Source organism: Frieseomelitta varia, unplaced genomic scaffold, assembly GCF_011392965.1.
Source record: "Frieseomelitta varia isolate USP_RPSP 00005682 unplaced genomic scaffold, Fvar_1.2 scaffold_371, whole genome shotgun sequence".
In the NCBI taxonomy this organism is placed as follows: domain Eukaryota; kingdom Metazoa; phylum Arthropoda; class Insecta; order Hymenoptera; family Apidae; genus Frieseomelitta; species Frieseomelitta varia.
In genome coordinates this window covers 660,743-684,483 of record NW_025110114.1, presented here as the reverse complement: position 1 = coordinate 684,483, position 23,741 = coordinate 660,743, and the positions used below count along the sequence as shown (strand labels likewise).

Genomic DNA, 23,741 nt, shown 5'->3' with positions numbered 1-23,741 from the left:
TTGGCAACTCTGTCCCAAATTGCCACATTCTCTCAGTTTCAAGTATATTTAAATGTAACCCGGGCGAAACAAATGATAAGTCTATTACTTGTCAATAATTTCTATCCAGTGGTATCATACCGACGACTTCAAAAGGAAAAGAAAACGACGAATTACTGTATACGGCTCGGTCGNCTCGTTATGGTCCGCAATCAGTTGCCAGCGCAAATGGTTAACCTCTTGCGCTGGAATGACGTGCTACGCACGTCGAGATTGTATTGTTCCAGAATTGCAATATTTCCCCGGTTTTAAGTATATTTAAGTACAACCCAGGCAAAACAAATAATAAATTTATTACTTCTCAATAATTTCTATTCAGTGATATCATAGCGACGAGTTCAAAAGAGAAAGAAAAACGACGAATTATTGTGTACGGTTTGGCCACTCGTTATGGTCCGCAATCAGTTGCCAGCGCAAATGGTCAAGTTCAGGTTAAAAATTCTCCGACGTTGTATCTAGCACTATATGCATATATATAATATATTTATCTCATATTATTCATATCATTTATATAATATATATTATATATAATATATTTATCTCGTGATGCAATATCAAATATTTTATATATCTATCAATCCATCTATCATTAAACTTGAATCTTTTCTCGGATGAGTATCAAATTTATAATACTGTAAAACGGTGCGTTAAAGATGAGAATTTCTCTGTTGCCAGCGCAAGGGGATTAAAATTCCATTCGAGGAAACGACACGGCACGTGCCTCGCGTTGTGTGTGCGTAATGGAAGGAAACAAAACAGTCCAGGCGCAACGGTAACTCCATTTCGGGAATTGTATTAAAAATACACGCTCCACGTACACGACAAAACCAATTAAAACGTGCAAAATGAAACAGTCGGCGGTACGACGTATTTCGAACGAATTTCGAATTGCCTCGTAAATTATCGTTCGCCAACGCGAAGCTCGTGTACACAACTCTGCGTGGGCAAAACGGAGATCTCCTTGGCGTTTTGTTTCCGTTACTATCGATATTATCCGATATTGTCCACGATCGATCATACGAACAGCAAACGATCGCGAAATTATTAATAAACCCGGATATTATGTGTAAGCGAGGGTATCGTGCAATGTTTTTATTTTATTTTATTGCCAGTGTAACAAGCTTGGGATAATTCTAACTCCTCTTTTCACCAGTTGGCCTGCGGTTCCTCTACAATGAAGAGATGATAACTTCGTCGTGAGAAACACGTAACAATCCAATAGTGTTTGGTCTCGTTTCGAAAGTATCGAACTCCCACTTTGACCGTGTTCGTTCCGTGTTTCGTTCTTTTCAATGATGTTTTACACGTTACGTATAGCGGGCGATAAAGTAAGAGTATTCTCTTTTGAAAGTTGTTCTCTTTAACAGCTGAAAAATTCGCAAGATGGTCTTGAAGATTCGAAGTTTCTCCTTTGCAACGACTCTTTAAAAATTCTGCGGCGCTTCCATGTTTTTTTTCTTTGTCATTCCGTCCGAAGTTTTCGATATCATTTTAGGAGATAACGAAATGTTAAAATCTTTATCGTTCAATCGTAATATTTAAGGTTCTGGGTAAAATTGCGTAAAGAAAAAAGGATTGTTGCAAAGAGAAGGTTTCGTTCTTCAAGATCACGAGGAAAAAATGTTTCGTCGCTTTTAGAGAATGTTGCGAGTTTGAATTTTCATGATCATCGAGAATAAACTGTTGCGTGACGTGAAAAATATTTCTGGAAAATATGAGCCTGGGACTGTGACAGTGGAGGCATTACGTTTAAATTTGAAACAGAACCGAGTGGATTGTTGTGTGATTTTTTTTTTTTATGAAGTTTTTTTTATGGTAGTTTAAAATATGGACAATCTTTCGTCGTTGTGCTCTTCATCAGTTCATTTATAACTCATGAATATTCTAATATCTAGAAAGGTGTTCACGTCCTCATTATAATAAACTCCGAATGAAAAAGTTACATCTCGCAACATTCTTGTTACCATTATAACAAGTATTGTCATTATAATAAAAAAATTCTATCTCACGAAACTACGACAGCTATTTTTTAACATTTTTGTGTAATTCTTGTCTAGTTCACGCGATTCATAAATATTCTAATATCTCTAAATAAACAGCGACTCGCATTAATATTCGGATACTAAATATTGGAGCCGTTGTTGTAATTATTGTAAAAAAAAAAAAGAAAAGAAAGACAATACAAGTACAATAAGAAACTTGGGCTCATTTTAAAAACCTCGAAGCTTCTATCTTCACGAGTGCGTCGTTCATTTTATTCTAACATAAGACATTTTTACACTATGTAGAAGAAGACACTTTTCATCTCGAAGATGCTACAAATTGTCATAGTACGTGAAAACATTGAAAAATTTGTTTCTCATAACTGATTCAGAGATCGAGAGCTTCCCCTTTACAACATAAACTGTCCAAAGTTCGACGTACGAATTCTTCTTTCTTCGTAAACAGAAATAAATTCGCTAGGTTTGCTTTTCTTTCTCATTTTTCACGAAACAGCGTAAGAACATTGACGCGAGTCACTGTGTATATGTTGCAATATCCCTGTTTACGTTACCATTATAATGGGAGCTGTAAATCCCGACTTTGCCGGCAACTCGTCCGCCCACAGGCATTTCTCTTCTATTTCACACGTCAGCTGGAAAACCTGCAAAAAACACGACACAAGTTTTTTTGAAAATTTGGCAACAAAGAACATAGAAAAACAGGTGGATACAGGGTGATAAATCGTGCTGTCGCCGATCTGCGAGGGGGCAGATGGTAAATACATATTCCCAAGCGTGACGTAACATAATTTTATGGCCGGAGTCAAGCGCAGCTGTGGCTATTGTTTCTTTTTTTTTTTTCAATTATCGCGTAGCTATTCTCCCTGGGAATATACGAAACGAAAATTTAGGCGAAAGTATTGTTTATTTTTAGCAAGGGATTTCATTCTAGCAGAGAAATTTTGTTGGGGAGATTGCTTGGGCGTGGGTGTGATCGAAATTCGATCAGGATGGCTGGTTTAACGTTCTTTCACTTCCACTGGTGGAAAGTGCATTGTAGAATAATGCAGTTTTCGAAAAAATTTCGTTTCAAAGTTTATCGTTAAAATTCGTGGATAGTTGAAGTTTCTGTGAAGTTTTCTGTTCTCTACAGTATTTTCTCAGTGTCTCGTGTGTCTTGATTATGTTTCATATTTTTGACTGAAAACTTCTACTTGTGGTTGCAGCATATTCTATGGAAATTATAACTGTAAATTTCACAGTGCAGGGATTGCAATCGAATTTAATTTGTCCAAATATACGGGGAAAGATCTGTGGCCTTCCATGAAATCATGCATAAAGCTTTCGCCTTTAGATTTACGCGGAGGAGAACAATTAACAATAATTAAAATAGAGATTACAATGGAATTTGCATTTAATAGATTCGACGATAATTTGTATGTGTACTTATAATGATTCTGTTTGTATTTCGCTGTTGCTTTTAGTTATTAGTGACGCCCTCTTTCATTCAATTATACTCATACAATCATGTAATCCAACATTGCAACAAATATTATTTTTCGCTAAAACTCCTGTCTTTGATTGCCCTTCTTATTTTTAACAAGATTATTACAATTGCGAGAATGAAAAAAAGAACTCAATATCTTTTACTGTCTACTGCTTTTGAAGCATTACTTTGAAATCTTCTCTGATTTTTATAGGATCATCATAATTGCTAAAATGAAAGAAACAATTTCATATCTTCCGTTATTAATCATTTTTATCATCTTCTGACTTTTATAATTATTTCAAAAAATAATCACACCTTCCTTTTCCGACTGCTACAATACTTTTTCCAAAGAATTAGTTCAATAGCTATTTAATACTTTTTTTATAAATATTATTATACGTTTAACATATAATATAATAAATATTTATAAATTTATAAAGATTTTATAATATTATAATATATAATATTTATAAATTTATAAATATTTTGTAATATTATAATATATAATATTTAATAATATTTAATAATATTATAATATATAATAAATTTATAAATATTTTATAATATTATAATATATAATATTTATAAATTTATCAATATTTTATAATATTAAAATATATAATATTTATAAATTTATCAATATTTTATAATATTTAATAAATATTATATTACATAATATTTAATATACGTATATTACATAATATTACATAATATTAATATATTAGTATATTACATAATATTACATAATATTAATATATTAGTATATTACATAATATTACATAATATTACATAATATTAATATTATTTATAACATGTATATTAAATATTATATTACATAATATTTAATATACATATAATATAATAAATATTATTATACGTCTAACATATAATATAAAACCTGTTTCAATAGCATCTTACAACGTAAACACAGGCAATTATTTTTTCGGTTGCTTCAACAACGTTTCGCAAAATATTCTTGTCTCGCATTATCGTGTGAAAGAAAAAAAAGAAAGAAAAAAGAGATCTATTCTGCACACCAATCTTCTACTTTCGCCTCTAATTTCCTCGAGGCTCGCGTCGCCTTCGTTTTTCCACGATCACCGTCGATCGCCGAGGCTTCGCTTAATGGATTGCCAATCTTAAGTAATGGGTGGCTATAACTCGTCGGCGGATCGAAGTCGAAACATTACTCGAGTTACGCTCTCGTTCGTTGTAAGCAAGCGGGACGAAAAACAGAGTATCGAGCTTCAATTTCTCCGTCAAGTCTCGTTTGTAGCTATCATTAACAAGTCTTTTTTCGATTGCCGGCCGAATCCATAGAATTCAAGCTTTGCTCGAAACGCGTCGAGAATTTTTTGTTCCAACATTGTAATATTTCTTTTCTCAGCTTTAAGTATATTTAAGTGAAAATAAGCGAAACAAATAATAAATTTATTACTTGTCGATAATTTCTATCCGGTGATAATCATACCGACGAGTTCAGAAGAAAACGACAGCGACAAATTATTGTATACGGTTCGGTCACTCGTTATGGTCCGCAATCAGTTGCCAGCGCAATTGGTTAAGAATGTCTACCAGATTCGAATTAATTATGATATTAATAATTAATTCTATAATTTCAGAGGCCTTTTGTGACGAAATGATTCGGTCAACGGATTGACAATGAGCTTCGAAAAAGAAATATCATGTCACAATTTCTTTTCTTTTGTCTTTGTTAACACAGTTGTGAATATTCGTCTATCACATCTCAAGCTAGAACATAAATATTCTGTTACCTAGAAACATGAATTTCGACTTAATGGAATAAAATTCTATAGTCCTGTTAGTTCAGTATATTTAATTTAATATAAGAAGTGTAATATTATTAGTGCAATTCGTTCGATATTCGTATAACATTAATTTATTATCTCGTACTCCGCGAATTTCAATTTTCATCCATTCATTTTGTCAATCGATGTTACGTCTGCGTCGGTATAGCTAACACGAAGTAAGAAATTCGCGTAGAAGAAAGATTTTCGGAAATTTCAGAAGCAAAAGTTCCCGAAAATTTCCAATTTTAAACCCGCTTTCAACCCGCTGAGAGATTGTTCCACCTTCTAAACGTTAAACCATTGCGTCGTCGTCGTGAAGTTTCTAAGTCGCCGAGAGGACGATATATTCGCGAAATCGCATTACAAAGTCTCATAGCGTTTAACAGATCGGCCCGAAAAGAAAAAGTTCATCGTTCCCTTTGTCCGTGCTTGAAAACAGTGGAGGCAGCTATTTACACGGTTTCTTAATTGCAAATAAACCTGCCTCCTTTAACACCGTGGAAATTAGTCGATTTAAATTCTTCTGTAACTGTATCAACTATGGACCGATACGTTCACGTGTACACGGCCAAAAAATAAATGGACACGTGTACATAGGGTGTTTCGAGAATTTGACAACCAAATTTTCTACAATTTAACAACTAAAGTTAAAATATTCTGTTAGCTGGAGGAATGAGAAATTCCAAATTTTACATAAACACAAGTTAGGTTCAGATTCATTTAAAATGTTTCAAAAGAATTTGAAATAGGAAGAAAACGATATTTTGGTTATTGGATAATTTTAAAATTGCATGTGGAAAGGTATATTAAATTAAATCAAATAAAATTAACATATAATATAATAACATAATAAATTTAACGTTTGCTATCAGTTTTGTATTAATTAGAGAATTTTAAAAATTATCACCATAGTAATTGCAAATCTATTACTAATTCCTTTGTAGTTCGTATTTTTATTATAATTTTTTAAAATCTCCGATGTTCCACTTAGCAATACATTAATAAAATATTCAAGTAGCTTTTAAACATTTAACATATTGAAGCATCATTTATTGAACAACAGTGAACAACGTTTGCTATCAGTTTCGTATTAATTAGAGAAAATTATCAACGTTATTAATTATTACACCATAGTAACTGCAAATCTATTACTAATTCCTTTGTAGTTCGTATTTTTATTATAATTTTTTAAAATCTCCGATGTTCCACTTAGCAATACATTAATAAAATATTCAAGTAGCTTTTAAGCATTTAACATACTGAAGCATCGTTTATTGAACAACAGTGTTTAAGAAATACGATGAAGTTAAATCTGTTGAATTTTCCCTTTTGAAATATAGAAAACTATTTCCCATTGCTTTAATAATTTCTCTATAAAATGTACGTACGTTGCTACGTTTATAGAATATTATTTCCGGCTGCTTTGACACAATTTTTATAGGACATACTACATTACTATATCTACTACTTCGGAGTATCAGAATTATTTCTGCAAAAATCAATCAAGCCCAAGTATACTTTCAAATACGATGTTATTCTACATCCTCCGAATTTAAATCTCACTCCGCCGTTTCATTTTCAATTTCATTCCCCTTTACTCATTCGTATTCCCCTTAATATCATTCGTATTCATCACTCGTCGAGATGGCTCAATATTTCGCACGAAATGACTCACATTCGTATTATTCGTAGAATTATATTTTACTTTGGCAGAATCATTGTCTCGCGCGACGAGCATACGCTGGAACACCGTGTATACTCCCACTTACAAGAGCCAAAGCGATTACACTTTAAATTCCACCTCTATACATCTCATTCCCCCGCTGATCCGGTCTCGACGATAGCCTTTCTCCTTTAACAAAACTCACGCGAATCTATTCAAGGGGCTAAGCTGTTTAATTTGAAGTTTAACTCGCGGTGCTAACACGAGCCAATTTTCTGGACAAAGCTGGAGATAGAGCCTCACGCGACTTGCACGTGTGTGTGTGTGTGTGTGTGTGTGTGCACACGAATCGATTTAACGAAACTCCCTTTCATAAGGGTGATCCATTCGTCTTTCCTTTCGCGTGCTACGGGCGACAGCAACAGAGAGACAATTGCATTCATCGTGCGATTGTGTATATGCTATATATGCACGTGACTTTTGTTCAACTATTGTTCAATCCAATTATTTGGAAATTGTTTGCTCAACTATGTTTGTTCAGTGCAATTATTTGGAAATTGTAGGAATGACGGATCTTCGAAAGAGTAAAGAAAGAGAGGATTGTTGAATCGAAAGTCGGTGGAAGGAGTAGAGAGGAGTTGAGCTTGAGAATCCGAAATCGAGAATCGTAGCGTGGGAGAGTTTGTTCGAGAACTTCGAGTAATGGCTCGATATGTCTCACGCTGTTTTTGTAAAGAAAACTCAGCAAGAAGACTAAGGCCTTGCTCGTTTATTAAAATTAGAGGATCAGGTTAGCTGAAGGTTAGATTCGTGCGTATCTGGCAGCCCGTGGCACTCTTTTCTCGATCGACAGAACGATTTCTGCAGTTTAAGTTATTTTAGCTGATTATTAAAGAACTATTAAAATTATATAAATGTATAGTTTAAATTATAAATTAAAACATTAAAATTATAAATATATTAAAATATTAAAATTATAAATATATTAAAATATTAAAATAATAAAATTATAAATATATTAAAATATTAAAATACTATTATAAATATATTAAATATTAAAATATTAAAATTATAAATAAAATTATAAAATATTAAAATATTAAATTATAAATATATTAAAATATTAAAATTATAAATATATTAAAATATTAAAATATTAAAATTATAAATATATTAAAATATTAAAATATTAAAATTAAAATTATTAAAATTATAAATATATTTTTAATTGGTAAAAATCGAGAATTTGCCTGACACCACTAAGGGATCAGGAAGAAATCGTTTGACTTTCGATCGATACAGATCGCCTTCTAACTATTCTATAGTAATAAATCAAATTGAAGAGATTAAATTTAAAAATTCCTATGTCTAGCTTGTATAATACAGATGGAAACTATATACGTACATGAAACACAGATAGATATAGGGTTCGTGTGTTTCAAAACGAAAATCACGTTATACACTGATGATTGAGCGTAAAATTACTTGAAAATTCTTGTACACTGCGGGTGCTACGGTCGAGTCGAGCAGGATAAAGCGGAGGTTTATACAGTTATAGGTGCGAATTTTAATAGCGGAAAATGCGGATGGAGCTAGCGGTGGTGGATTTTGTTCGTCGAATTAAATAGGAAATGGTTGAGCCTGAAATATGTAAATAGAACTCGGGCAAATATGCAAATAAATATATAGAGCGGAAATAGAGTGACACGGTGCGAGAGAGAATTATTATTTGACAGTCTATGAACGCCACCCTTTGGCAAGTTCCGATTGATTTCCAATTGAACATTGAAACGGATCTCAGTTTTGCATTTAATTAAATTCAATTAAACTTTCATTAGAATTTTTTTCACGTAATTTAGCAACACCACAATTCGGCGTACTTTAATTAAATTCCAGAACTTTAATAATTTAATTAAATCAGATATTATATAAAACTTTGATTAAACATCAAAATACTGAAATTTTATATAAAACTTTGCTTTACAATACTTTTAATTAAAATATCGAAATTCCGAATTAAATTAAATACCGAAATTTTAATTAATTTAATTTAATTAAATCAAATATTATATGAAACTATATTATATAAGTATTATATTATACAATATTACATAAGTGTAATAATATTACATAAATATTATATAAAACTTTCATTAAACAGTTAAATATTGAAATTCATTTTTAACTAATTGTGGAATTACAATCAAATTTATTTTAACAAATTAATTAATTAGTTGAAAAGTATAGTTCGGTTAATTAATTCGATGTTTCCTTCTCACGCCGCGCGGATCACTGGACGTAATTATATTCCCAACCGTAAAACTTTGCGAATTTAATTGTTTGGCGACGAGGGGGGGGGGGGGAGGCTTTCTTGCAAAGCTTCCTCCACGTTGGAAAATCTTCAATTAGGTCTATGGAAAAGTTTCGCTCTTTATTACGTTTATATCCGAGAATAACTCGAGATTTGTAAGTTATATGAGGAGGAACTTCAGCGAGAAATCGAATAGAAAGTTAGCAAAACAGTCGGAGATTAATTACTTAGACATAGCGGATGAAAACTTGAAAGATATTCAAGAATTTCAGACGCGCTCTCAGCTTTGTTCGAATCGTTTCTCTCTCTCTCTCTCTCTCTTTGTCTCGTGGAATTGTCAACAACTCTTAACTACAAATCACTTGTATTTTCCAGCTTGAATTTTATTGCCATTGCTCGTCGAAGATCCGGATGACAAATACAATTGATTTTCTACTTTATGTTTCGAAAATACGATATTTTATCGAAGTAATATTGTATAAACTTTGTTGTGACATGAAATTAATTAAAATTAGTTAAAATTCCGTTGTTGGAAATGAAAATGATCAATCTGTCTGGTTGGAAATAATTTAATAAAGTGTAATAATTAGAAACACCGCGACGGTATTTGGGATATTAATTATTACTATTAATATAATATATAATATATTAATATAATAATATTGCATAATATAATATATAATTTACAACATAATAATATATTATAATATTATAATAATATTATACAATATAATATAAAATATATAATATATAAATATAATATAAGATTATATAATATAATTAATATAATACAATATCCCCTAAGAGGGAATATTATTAATAATATAATGTTACTGTTGGAAAATTTAAAGAGAAGCGTCCCACTTTTGGTTCTTGGATCACCGCGAGTACAATAATAATTCACGCGACAGAATCTTAATTCCTTTGTTGCATCGAAAAGAGATTTATGACGTGTGGGACGACGCGTCAGAGTAGCATAATCCGTGCTCGCCAAGGCAATCGAATATACAGTGAACCGACGTTCGAAACTTTCCATGATAAATTACGTTCATTTTCAATGCAACGTGGCGAGCTTCAAGCGACAAACAAGCCCAGAAAAAATTTCAAAAACTGTGGGAAACACTCGATCGTGATAATCAAAAATCCAATATACATCCGCGTTCCGTGAGTATCGGTAACACCTGCTGCAAAATGCGATAATTGACCCAGATTATCAGAGAGAGTGTGAGGGAGAGACAATTAATCGGAACTTTGTATGAGTTGAGTGCTGTACCAGCAACGATGAAAAATTTAAAGTCGATAATTTAAATTGATGTAACTTTATAAAAGAGATGAAGAGATCATACAACGATATACTTGGTCTCGTTTCGAAATGTGAAGCTTCTGCTTTGAACTGTCGTTTTTTTTTTTCTAAAAGAATGATTTCATTCGTCATCCACACGGGAAATTGTGGATACTTTCTTCTCGAAAATTGTAAAAATTCGAAATGGTGTAAAGACACGAGCTTCTTCGTGACTATAATGTACTGCGACTTCGAAGATTGAAATCATCTCTTTGTAGTAAAACTCGCTGCACGATTTTCTTTTCGCCATTTTGTTGAAACTTGGAACGGCCAGAGGCCTCACATTTTGAGACGAGATCAATATGGATCGTTATATATTTTTCTCACGAGGTTGTATCAATTTTAGTTATGCAAGAATTATGAAAAAAGAGAGTTTCGAAAGTTCAATCTTTTCGTCTTATTTAATAAGTTATTGATTATATTGTATGTTTAATGCTTTAATGCTGTTGAATTTCGCTAGTGTATCCAAATATTTCAATTAATGTCGATATTAATTTCGTCGAAAATGCACTTGTATATATTTAATACCGCGAGAACAGAAAATCTCATTGAACTATTCAAATAATCCTAGAATTTTTTGTATTCCCCGAAGTTATTGTTAAGAGAATATCTTCACAGGTTTCTAATCATTTCGAGATTCGAGTACAGTTTGAAATCTTTTGTCAAGAAGAATCTCGACAATTCCAAAGTCAAAAAATGCAAAATTCGTCGCTCTGACGATCGCAGAATTTTCGGTACTTTTAAATTCTTTTTTCAAACATCATCTCTGCCCATTTTTAATAATTGAAAAAAATCTGTTATTGCGACGAGTTACTGAATGCTCCTAAAATGTTTCGCTGTTCCAAATCTTTTGTTAAAGAACATCTACACGCGTTTCAAATGATTCAAAAATTCTCTCGATGGTTTTCGCCACTCACAGAACGTCCTAAATAAAATAAAAAAAAAATAAAAAATAAAAAGAAAGAAAAAAAGGGACAAGAAAAACACCTCTACACTTTCGACGAAAACCGCAAAAATCCAAAAATCCATTAGTCTGGTTTCCTCCAATTCCACCAGAAAAAAACCTCGAATAATACATTCAATTAAATAACCGACTCTGGAACTTTTTCCACATTTCACCGGAACCCCCCCACCCCCCTCCCCTCAAAAAAAGATACTACCGGTTTCCTCACACTGACCTGAACAATCCACTGGCTTCTTTCGCTGGAGCGAACTCTGGAGCAGTCGTCGAAAGCCACTGATCCAATCAGGTCGATCCCTCAAATCGAGTTCGATCGACCGCTTGTCGATCGAGAGCTCGCACAAGCGAGCCAGCTGCTGGTAGCCACGATCTTTCCCGTCGAAACGATAGGGGACGAATCACTCGAGTAGGCTGTTTTTCGCCCGCTGCTCGTCCTTTGGTCTGGTCTGATCTGGACCAACGTTCGCGCAACAAGTTTCTCGCGGTTTCCAACGTTTCTCTCTGTTGGAGAAGCTGGCGGGTTAACCTTTTGTCCCCTCTCGCAATTACCGCGGGGGTGGGTGGTTGCTGGGGGGTGGCTGTTGTCGCGAGACGCGTCTTTGTGGCCGGTGATGGCCTATTGTCGCGCTCGCGGAGAACGGCGGCGTCGATATCGCGGACGTCGCTTCGCCGCGCTCGTCATCTGTTTCGGCAGCAAATGGAAATCGATAATGAGAAGCCGGTTTCGAGACTCGAACCAACCAGAGGGGGGAAAATAAGGCGTTGTCACTGCCACGCCGTTGTATAATTACACGCGCTCGAATAGAGCCTCGGACGGAATTGGGGCAACCATGCTATCTAGCGGCGGAGGATTCTTCGGATTTGAATTTGATCGAACGCGCGCGTTTCTGAAGAGTTTGGTGGCGAGAGTTTGGGATTCTAGCGGATTCCTCACTTTCTCTTTTTTCGATTCCTGATCGACGCTGAATGAATCGCTTGGATCTTCGCTTTCAAGAAAGAGAGTTCTTGAATTCTCCGAAAATTTTTTCCCCTCAATGACTTGATCTTTGAGAATGGAAGAGACTTTAGAAAGGAGAATTCCATCACTAATTTTTGAGAGTTGAAAGTTTTAAAAATTCAGTCTCACTTTTGCTCACAATAATTTTACTTGAAACGATTGATAAGGATGAAATGATCGATGAGTTAAGAATGCAGTATCTTTGAAAAATAGACCCACAGTTTAGTCTGTTTGGAAGTTGCTCGCTTTCCCAAAGTTCGGACAAAGTCTGACAGTTGGCTTTTCTGTTCGAGATGATTTCCTTTTCAATTCTCAGATGATTGTCAACTTTTCTCGCGTTTTTGGATGGATTGAACGATGGGTGAGGATTCAGGAGGGAACTTCGAAAGAAGGTTTCGAACACGGATCGAACTCCTCGAAAGATAATCTAAAGTTTCAAAGAAAAACTTGGAGAAGTTCGGTCCTGAATAGAATCGAGGATTAATATGTTTTCGCTCTTTTATGAAGACTTATGTTACGTCGTATCGAAGATTGTCACGTGTTAAAGATCGGAGAGAAGTTTGAAGATTTATCTTTCGATTCCGTGTCTTCACCTTTTGTGAACAGTTCAAGGATCGACTTCTTTTTCGGATTTTCTGCACAAATAATACGTGAGACGAAGAATCTTTAGAAAGAGAGTTTGATCGTGTGAATCGGAATACCTGGGGACTGGCGAAAGTTTCAGAGTTTGGTTTTAGGTCATGCTAGCTTTTCTGCTCGTGGTAATTGGTCTCTGTGAGGCTTGGGTCGGTACGTCATTGACAGAATTGACGATCTGGTTTAAGGAACGTGATGAAATTGAATATTGTAATATGATATATAAAAGAACCTATTTTTTTTTTTTTGCAACGCAAATGTTATTAAAATCGCAAGAAGATAAAAAAATGCACAATATCATGTCAGAGTAAAACGAACGTATGAAAAAGAAAAGAGTTAAGAAAGAGTACCTATATTTAATTTCTAGATCTTTCATTTTATGTAATTCCTGAATTCTACTTGATATTTAATTTAATTAAATTTTTAAGCGACATCCCTCTTAAATTGTCAGATTTGGTAATAATTTGTTTCATTTCTTCTTGTAATTACTAATTTTTAAAATCGCGTGATCTTTATATTTCTATATATTGTTCTCTCTGTTATTCGTTCTATATATTTTTTTTCTCTTGTATATTCTCTTCGTATTTGTTTCTTCATATTCTTTACGGTAGATCGGTATTATATCAGCACATGTTCGTATTATTTTTTTATATTGTATACATATATATACAATATTTTTTTATACAGTATATTTACTAGCAATGTGCAATATTTTTTTATACAGTATATTTACTAGCAATATACAATATTTTTTTATACAGTATATTTACTAGCAATGTAGAATATTTTTTTATAGAGTATATTTACTAACAATGTACAATATTTTTTTTATATAGTATATTTACTAGCAATATACAATACTTTTTTATATAGTATATTTACTAGCAATGTACAATATTTTTTTATACAGTATATTGTACATTACAGTATATTTACTAGTAATGTACAGTATTTTTTTATACAGTATATTTACTAGCAATGTACAATATTTTTTTATACAGTATATTTACTAGCAATATACAATATTTTTTTATACAGTATATTGTACATTACAGTATATTTACTAGTAATGTACAATATTTTTTTATACAGTATGTTTACTAGCAATGTACAATATTTTTTTTATACAGTATATTTACCAGCAACGTACAATATTTTTTATACAGTATATTTACTAGCAATATACAATATTTTTTTATACAGTATATTTACTAGCAATGTACAATATTTTTTTATACAGTATATTTACTAGCAATGTATAATATTTTTTTATACAGTATATTTACTAGCAATATACAATATCTTTTTATATAGTATATTTTCCAGCAACATACAATATTTTGTTATATAGTATATTTACTAGTAATTAATAAGAGATAATTATTATATTATTTTTTAACTATATATTATATTATATTAACTTTTAACATACACGTGTTGTATACTATTCTCTCTCATATCCACAACTTCACGTTCGTACTGTATTCTCTTTATTAACCTCTGGCTCTGCAACACCGGAGGAAAAACTCGCGTGCCTCGTCATCTCGCGCGCACGATTCTACATTCCCCACATTTTTTCTGAAATTGCAGAAACTGCATTCGCTGCGCATGATGAAAAGCTTCGTTCAAATTGGACGCACGAGATGCGCGCATATACATATGTATGTATGTACTCGCACGCAATGAAACTTCGAATAATCGCGCGGTTATTACGAATAAAATTAAAAGTTTCAAATTCGCGTAACAATAAAAGTTTGAAACTGTCGATTCGATGGTCGCTTCACGTTCCACGAGATCCATGAATAACATGTACGTCAACGATTTTCATACACGTCGTTGAAATTCACAGGACCGTGAAATTTTCAACCGAGATTCGAGGTCGCACGATGGTGGAAGATGTAATCCAAGTATTTGAGAGAAATTTTTTTCAACTCACAGAGAGAAGGTTCTCTGAATTTACACGTTACGTTCGATTAATCCTATAAATCAGCGTAAAATTACTGTAGTATGTTTTCGATTAATCAGCGTGAAAGGCTGAAGTATTTTTCGATTGGAACTTTTCCATCGTACATTTGTAACTTTCGTAGTTCTCCAACACTTCTGCAACTAGCAACCAACCGAGGTTTCGCGAACTTTAACAAACTTCCGACGTTTCGGGCATTTTGAATGTAATTTATAGGTTTTCGAAGAATCCGCTGCGTGAAAATGAATTTGTTGAAAAATTCGGGGTTATGCTCGCCGACTTCCTGCTGTTTGATTTTCGTAGCCGTGCGATGTGAAATTTCATGTGTATAATTTGTAAATACAAATGTGGTGTTAGTATGTTTTGAAACTGCACAGTATATAACATGTTTGCAAGGATGATTGGTTAATACGAATAATAAAAGCATTCGTATATAAATATACAAGTCTTGTAAATGTTTAATATATTAACAAATAAATATCAGTGTGACCAAGATGAAAAGCAAACTGAAAGACTGAATGACATAAAACAAGAGTAACTTTACACATGTTTCTTTTATTATTTTATTTGGAAACATAATAAATATAAATATTTGGAAATATTTCTCAGTATTATGTGTGAATTTTTAATTAAAATTTTTTTTTTTAATGAATTTTTCAAACTCTTCAGTTTTTCAGTGGCCACTGTATGTTTAAACAGTCCTCGGATTTAAGACGAAACAAGGGAATACACCGATTTCGATGAAATCTGTTCATAAACGTAGTTTTCGAAAAATTATTTGACACGTATTTTTTTTTTCTTTAATCGTCGATGGGGTGAAAAATATCCTCAAACTATCCTTGGGGATTCGAAACATATTTTGTCAAATTTCCGTAGATACAGAGTTCTGTATAAATTGATGAAATCAGTATTTTAATGGTGTGAGGAAACCGATATATAAAACGATATATTTGAAGGAAAAAGAAACCAAGTCAGTTCGAGCTGAAGAATCGCATTTTGTGCGAGGTGTTCCCATTATTTTGTCTAAATTCTAATACATTAACGACAAACGTGGTTGGTTCGGTAATGGAACAGAGTAAATGAAATTTCACGCGTTAATTTCTCGGCCATAGCCGTGCGAAAAGTTCGAGAGACCTGTAGCCTCTGTTGCCATTATAATGCAAACGTGTGTGTCTGACAGTACACGATCCATTTCCTCTTTAGCCTTGTATTTCGCCGATTTCTCAGTCAGTCCGAGGCACAGTTCTCTTCTGTTGTATTGCTTTCAGAACGTGTCTGACAATGCGCGATCCGCTTTCCCTTGTTCATCTCCTCGCGTCACGTTCTGTATTCACGTGTCTCTCAATCTCTTCACCTTCGGACCTCTTTGTTATTCTCTGTACTATTCGATTCACGCTCTTTCGCTCGATTGCATGAAAGCTGTTGGAGGTAATGGTATTGGAAGATTGGCCAGAAAGTGACTGCGCTTTTTCCTTTTTTTTGAACGAGAAACGAATTTTTCACTGGAGGGACAAAAACTTTGTCAATGCTAGAACTGCCAAAGTAATCGAAATGGCGAATTTGTAACTTTATAAATTTGTAGTTTGATATTTTATAATTTTATAAATTTGTAATTAGATATTTTATAATACTATAAATTTGTAGTTAGATATTTTATAATATTATAAATTTGTAGTTAGATCTTTATAATACTATAAATTTGTAGTTAGATATTTTATAATACTATAAATTTGTAGTTAGATATTTTATAATATTATAAATTTGTAGTTAGATCTTTATAATACTATAAATTTGTAGTTAAATATTTTATAATACTATAAATTTGTAGTTAGATATTTTATAATACTATAAATTTGTAATTATATATTTTATAATTTTATAAATTTGCAGTTAGATATTTTATAGACGTAAACCAGCATATTTTTAAAGATTTAAATAATTTTTCGTAGGTTATACAAATAAATGTTTGTACTACAAATTGTATTGTAAAGTTTCTCTAATATTTTCGACCTCAATACTGTGACCATTTTGTTCGATTATCTTTTCTCAACTTTATGTATTTCGCGTTCGAGAAAGTTCTTATCTTTTTTCGACAAAAAAAAAAGAAGTTCTAGGAACGATTTGGTATTCTCAGCAGTAGTGAAATTTAGCAAACCAATTCCGCTGTACTGTCTTACTAGTTTAAAGGCTCTTTCTACAAGCTTGCACAGCGTTTTTTTTTTTCTTCTCAGAGACTGTAAAGCAATGCTCTTTTTTTGATTTTCCACTATTAATAACAATTATGCATCGAGATTGTGCATTTTTTTTCTGAAACAAGCTCGAACAAATCAGATTAACCAATGAATTTGCTGTTCGAAGTGAAGTTAATTACGTTTCAAGATACATGTATCTATTTATTTAGAAAGAAAGATAATTGCTTTTTGACCAACCCAATAAAATAAATGATTCGCTGACTTGAAGTTTCGCAACTTGAAATTTTTTTTCGTCAGATTTCGACGTTTCTGACGATTAAAATAATATTTTATGTCTCTTTGTGTTCTTCGTGCTCGATGCCAGAGGAGGGATTAAAGTATTACGCGGATTGCACCGTGCGTTTCAGAATTTTTCAAAAGTTTCCAGAAAGGAATAAATAGAGACCTTACCACGGATTGCAACATTTTTAATGGTTAAAATGATATTTCACATTGCGCTTTTGTACTTCGTTTCAAAGAAGAAGTGCAAAATAAATGGCTTGTACTCTATGTTGCACGATTTTTTTTATTTCTTTTTATTTAAGTTTCGCATTTAATTCTGTAAAATAAATAGAAAATTCTTCTTGCCACAATTTCAATGGTTAAAAACAACATTTCACGTCCAGTTTTCATATTTGATTACAAAGGAGAGAACAAAATAAATGGTTTGGTGCTGTCATGTTTCGCAGTTCGTCGTATTTAAGTTTCATTTTTAGTTCTGGAAAAGTGAGGGTAGAGGCTTGGTTTTCATTATTTTCTGGTAGTTAAAAATGACGCTTCGCGAATTTTCGTAATATTTATTTTGCTTCTCATAATTTTGCGTGTCTAATATTTGCATTTTATTTTCAAAAAAAAAAGAACGAACAACTTTTTCATGGATTTCAACATTTTCGTTTCAGAGAAGGTTTTATCCTGCATTATTTTTCGTCTTATTTATTTCATGAGCACTATGCGTGATACACAGTTTTGTACATTTGATATTTACGTTTAATTCCCGAAGAGAATAGACGAGAATTTTCCGTTGATTTTAAATTAAGAGGATGTTTTATATTATTTTTCGTGTTCAGTTCGCCAGCACGGAGATTCCCTTACATATTTTAACAAATTCAAGCTTTTCATTTTCCAAAAAACTGATCGAATTAATATTATATTATATCGAATTAATTTTTATTTATTATATTATATAGTATAATATTACATTTATAATATATTTTATAATATATATATTATATATAATATAATATTATATAACATATAATTATATTATAAATATAATATTACATAACATATAATATTTATATTTATAATATATTTTTATAATATAAATATTATATGTTATATAATATTATATAATACAATATATATTTATTATACTATATATATAATAATATTTATTACTTAATTAGTAATAATATCAATTATTACAATAATTACATTAATCAATATATTAACATATTATAATGTATTAATTAGTTAATTAATAATATTTGTTAATTTATTAATATTTATTATATTATATTAAGAAAATCTTTCCCATACTTTTACGAATAAATTTCGACCACGAGGCGAGTGAAACTGCGAAAGATAGCGGATACAAATTCATCTTCTCCTCTGTCGAGTCCCCTGTCAAATTCCATTATGTTCAAATCGTGTATACCTCCACAAAAATTTACGACCCGCGCGTTGTTTATCTTCATACGCGCCGAGATAAAACTCCTTTCACGGCCGTCGTATTTCATAGAATCGGGCATCGAGCTCGCCCGAAAACTGCAAATTCATTCGTCGGAGACGCGTAATCGAGAATCCGCTGACGTATTGGTTAGTCGCCATATTAATCCGGATTACGCACAGAATGATACTAACGTTACATTATTCGACGAACGAAAATTTATGGCATTTGATTTGAAAGGAAGGCAAGATTTTATTAGACGGATGAAAGAGGGAAGTTCTTGTTGTCGGCACATCAGGTTCTCCCTCGCAGCATCTGTTTGTTTCTGTTTCGAAATCAAATTAACTCGCGGAATTAATTAATAGAGACCTTTGGCATTAATATTCGGCAGTAGTTGCAGCGAACGTTGCGTTCGTTTCGATTTGCATCGACCATTATTGTACGAAGTAATTTGAGCGCCGTGGTACTCAACGTTCTAATTTTCTCTTTGTCGTTATATCCACTGTATTGTGTTGCAATTTCTAATTTTATTTACTTATACTTTTGTCAGTAAATTTACTTGTATTTCTGTGCAGTTACGTATAATGATGAGTCACGTGGACTCATTTTTAAAAGAGGATTTCTTTTGAACCTAGTCTTCTTGAAATAAAAGAACACTGCGCAACTTGAATTTTATCATTATGCCACTTATCAATACCATTCAATATTCAGTAATTTCAATAAGAAACCACGGAGTAATTATTATAAGAAACGAATTATAATTATTATTAGCGTTTATTTATCACAATATTAAAGAAAGAAATTAAACTTTACAAATTCAACAGTTAAAATATGATTCGTATAATAATTCAGAGATAAAATTTCTGTGCAACAATCCTTCATTGTAAAAGTCCAGTGGTTTACATTTTCCTTTTTTAGATACACACCTCGCTCGTTACAATATTTAATTAGTGCTGAGATTTCATTTCTTTAATCGTGTTTGTAGAAATACGAATTTGCATTAAACGTTCGCGATCTACATCTACAAATGCATACGTTATATAGAAATTATTTAGTGGTGAAAGTATGTAAAAATTATGTAGAATAAAATATAATAGAATAAATAAATAAATAAAAAATATAATAGAATAAATAAACAAATAAAAAATATAATAGAATAAATAAATAAATAAAAAATATAATAGAATAAATAAATAAATAAATAATATAGTAGAATAAATAAATAAATAAAAATATAATAGAATAAATAAATAAATAAATAAAAAATATAATAGAATAAATAAATAAATAAAAATATAATAGAATAAATTATATAGAAATTATATTGTGAGAGTATGTAGATCTAGAGAGTATTATAGCGAGTTGTGACAGCGAGGGATTTTAATATCTTTTGTCATCGTCGTATCGAAACTTTTCAGCATCTGTTCCAAAATTATTATTAATTCCAAAATTAATAAACTTCACATTCACATTTATTTTACGCCACGTAGAAATTCGGAAACTTTCGTAATTATATTTTACATTACTAAATCCCCTACTTCGACCTTCCTCCTCCGAGTCGATTGCCACGAAAAACGATTTACTCGGCCAGCGTTCGTCTTCTGCGCCTCGAGCAAAACGGTATATTAAACTCGCGACAGGAAATTCGAGCGAGATATTTTCAACTTAATAGTACGAGTACGCATCGTTTCGCCTTTCCAGCGGCGTGATTTAACGCCGACGAGAAACCCGTGGGAAACATCGCGAAACGAAACGAGCAAAGTCCCCGATGTAACGTCTCTGTTCTTCGCCATTCGAAGGGTGAAACTCGAGGGGAAGCTCCTTTGTCGCCGGGTGTTTTTTCACGTGTCAACGCGATCGCAAACCACTTTGTAAAGCTTCACGATTGTCGGCTTGGTATTTATACAGCGGCACTTGGCAAGAATTCTTCCAATATCATGGTCAACAGCGGCCGTTATTTCGTGTGCACGCCAATTAAAAGTTTTCCCGATAACCAGTCGTACACCGGGTGGCGCTCGAAACACCCGCTCGAACAGTCATAGCAAGTTTCACAACGCGGGCGTAGTACGAGTTTTCAACCGGTCGAACGTGCACGGCTCGTTGCCAAATTCGACGGACGGTGTGACGAATTAACTCGTATTAATATAACTCGAAAATTTAGCACTGGGGCTACCAAAGAATGAGTTTATCATTTTTCTTTTGGGGGAAAAAAATTTTATAGGTGCGAAACAATGTGTTTTTAGAGGCTTAATTTCTCGTAAAATGTGTAATAAAAGTATAAATGAAATGTATAATATTTTACTTATAATATATATAGTATAAAAGTATAAATAAAATATATAATATTTTACATATAATATATATAGTATAAAAGTATAAATAAAATATATAATATTTTACATATAATATATATAGTGTAAAAGTATAAATAAAATATATAATATATATAATATAAAAGTATAAATAAAATATATAATATATATAATATAAAAGTATAAATAAAATATATAATATTTTATATATACTTAGTATGTATAAAATTTTTTTTAGTATATATATATATATAGTAACATATATAGTATAAAAGTATAAATAAAATATGTAATATTTTATATATAAATATATAGTATAAAAATATAAATAAAATATATAATATATATAATATAAAAGTATAAATAAAATATATAATATATATCATATAAAAGTACAAGTAAAATATATAATATTTTATATATACTTAGTATATATATAGTATAAAAGTATAAACGAAATATATACTATATATAATATGAAAGTTATGAAAGTTGAATAAACAAGAGCATTCCTCCTGTACCGTGCTTTCGGTTCTCACCCTATATATACAGAACAATTAAACTTCCCAACGGTATAATTAATCGCGCGTACGCGTGTATCGAGGAATAAATAGAATTACTTGTTTTTATCAACAAGTTGAACGTCTGTTCACAATAAACCACCTTCGCTGGTGGAAATTCATTACTTAAGCAGTGAGAACGATGCTGTACTCCCGATTATATTTGAACGAGCTGAATAGTGAACTTGGCGCGTGTATTCGTTTAGCTCGTGGAACACAGTGCAAAGAGAGAAAGGCAGAGTGAATTAGAGTACGCAGGAACTTCTCTGCATCCATGCGACATATCCTCGGAGATTTTCAACTTTGAAACTATCGCGACGTTGAAATTCAATGCATCCGGAAGTTAGACCACGGAGAAAAGTGATGTTATGCTCTCGAACTTACATAGTAATCATTGAGATTAACCTCTTAAGATATCAATTTACGAAGGTCAGGGGGTCATCTTTCTTGTCCCTCCGAGGTTATCTTTCCAATTTTACCGAAGAAAATTGAAGAAAAACAAGTAAGAGTAATCCGAAGAGAATATAAAACACACATGCACAGTAGCTGTTGGAATTGTTCGTTGAAAATAAAAATCTGTCTGTGTGTGTGTGTGTGTGTAGAATTTCGTAAAATTTTTGCCAGTTGAGAGAGAACCGCGTTCTGGCCCGACACAAATGCATCATTTCAGTTTTACAATGAAATCGAGCATCCGTCAGGAGGATGAAATTGGAAATGAGTAACGATTTAAAGTTAAACGGAATCGAAAGCAGTATTTCACGAGTCGCGTCGTGAAAATGGGAGGTTGTGTGTCAAACTTTAAAAATCCATTGGAATCGATCTTTCTTCAGGTCGGAGAGGAATTGAAGATAACGCGATTGTGAAACTCGGGGAGGGAGGTCTTAAAAATATCTTCAATATTGAATTAAATTTGCAATTTAAATTCCGTTCTCAAAAAGCAACGCCTTGAATTTAGAAAGAGAGGCGACAGCGATGTTTCGAGGCGAAATGATAGAAACTGAAAATAATACATTATTGTCGCGAAATTGACATTCGACGAAATTGAGTTTAAAGCGTGATAGAAATTAAAATTGTAGAGGCTAATTTTTAAGTTAAGATAATATTCTATAAACAACATGATATTTTAAAAATAGTCGTCCAAGATTCTGAGAAATTAAAATTAATATTTTTAAATACGTAAAATTATTCCCATAAAATCAAAGAAGAGCTTTAGGAATATATTTATTATACGTCCATATATTCATTTTGAATTAAAATAATATTCTAAAATTTGCAATTCAGACTAATTTTATGTTAAAAATATTAAAATAATATCCTAATATATTGATAGTATATATAATAATAAATAATATAATATTCCAAATATAATTCTCTTGTAAAGTTCCAAGAATTTAAAATCAATATTCTTAGACACTAAAATTAGTATTCCCATAAAATCAAAGAAGAGCTTTAGGAATATATTTATTATACGTCCATATATTCATTTTGAATTAAAATAATATTCTAAACTGTGCAATTAAGACTAATTGTATATTAGATTTATATTAAAAATATTAAAATAATATCCTAATATATTGATAGTATATATAATGATAAATAATATAATATTCCAAATATAATTCTCTTGTAAAGTTCCAAGAATTTAAAATCAATATTTTAAGACACTGAAATTAGTATTCCCATAAAATCAAACAAGAGCTTTAAGAATATATTCGTATTTTTCCACCATTCCTATACTTATCTTCGACATATTAATTGTGTTTCAATTTATTTTG

At 31.8% G+C, this 23,741-nt stretch overlaps 1 protein-coding gene across 2 annotated transcripts in view; it reads right to left on the bottom strand.

Annotated features, from left to right (window-relative positions):
* LOC122531049 overlaps positions 1 to 23,741 on the bottom strand; it is a 51,521-nt gene that overhangs the window by 6,053 nt on the left and 21,727 nt on the right. The window contains exons 1-2 of one of the 2 annotated variants that reach the window (XM_043658602.1): positions 11,816 to 11,982; positions 2,594 to 2,683 (exon numbers count right to left, since the gene is read on the bottom strand). In XM_043658602.1, coding sequence (XP_043514537.1) covers positions 2,594 to 2,651 — 58 coding nt within the window. In that variant the 5' untranslated portion in view covers positions 2,652 to 2,683; positions 11,816 to 11,982. Of the gene's footprint in view, positions 1 to 2,593; positions 2,684 to 11,815; positions 11,983 to 23,741 lie in introns of those variants that run through there. The other variant, XM_043658603.1, reaches the window with a different exon arrangement.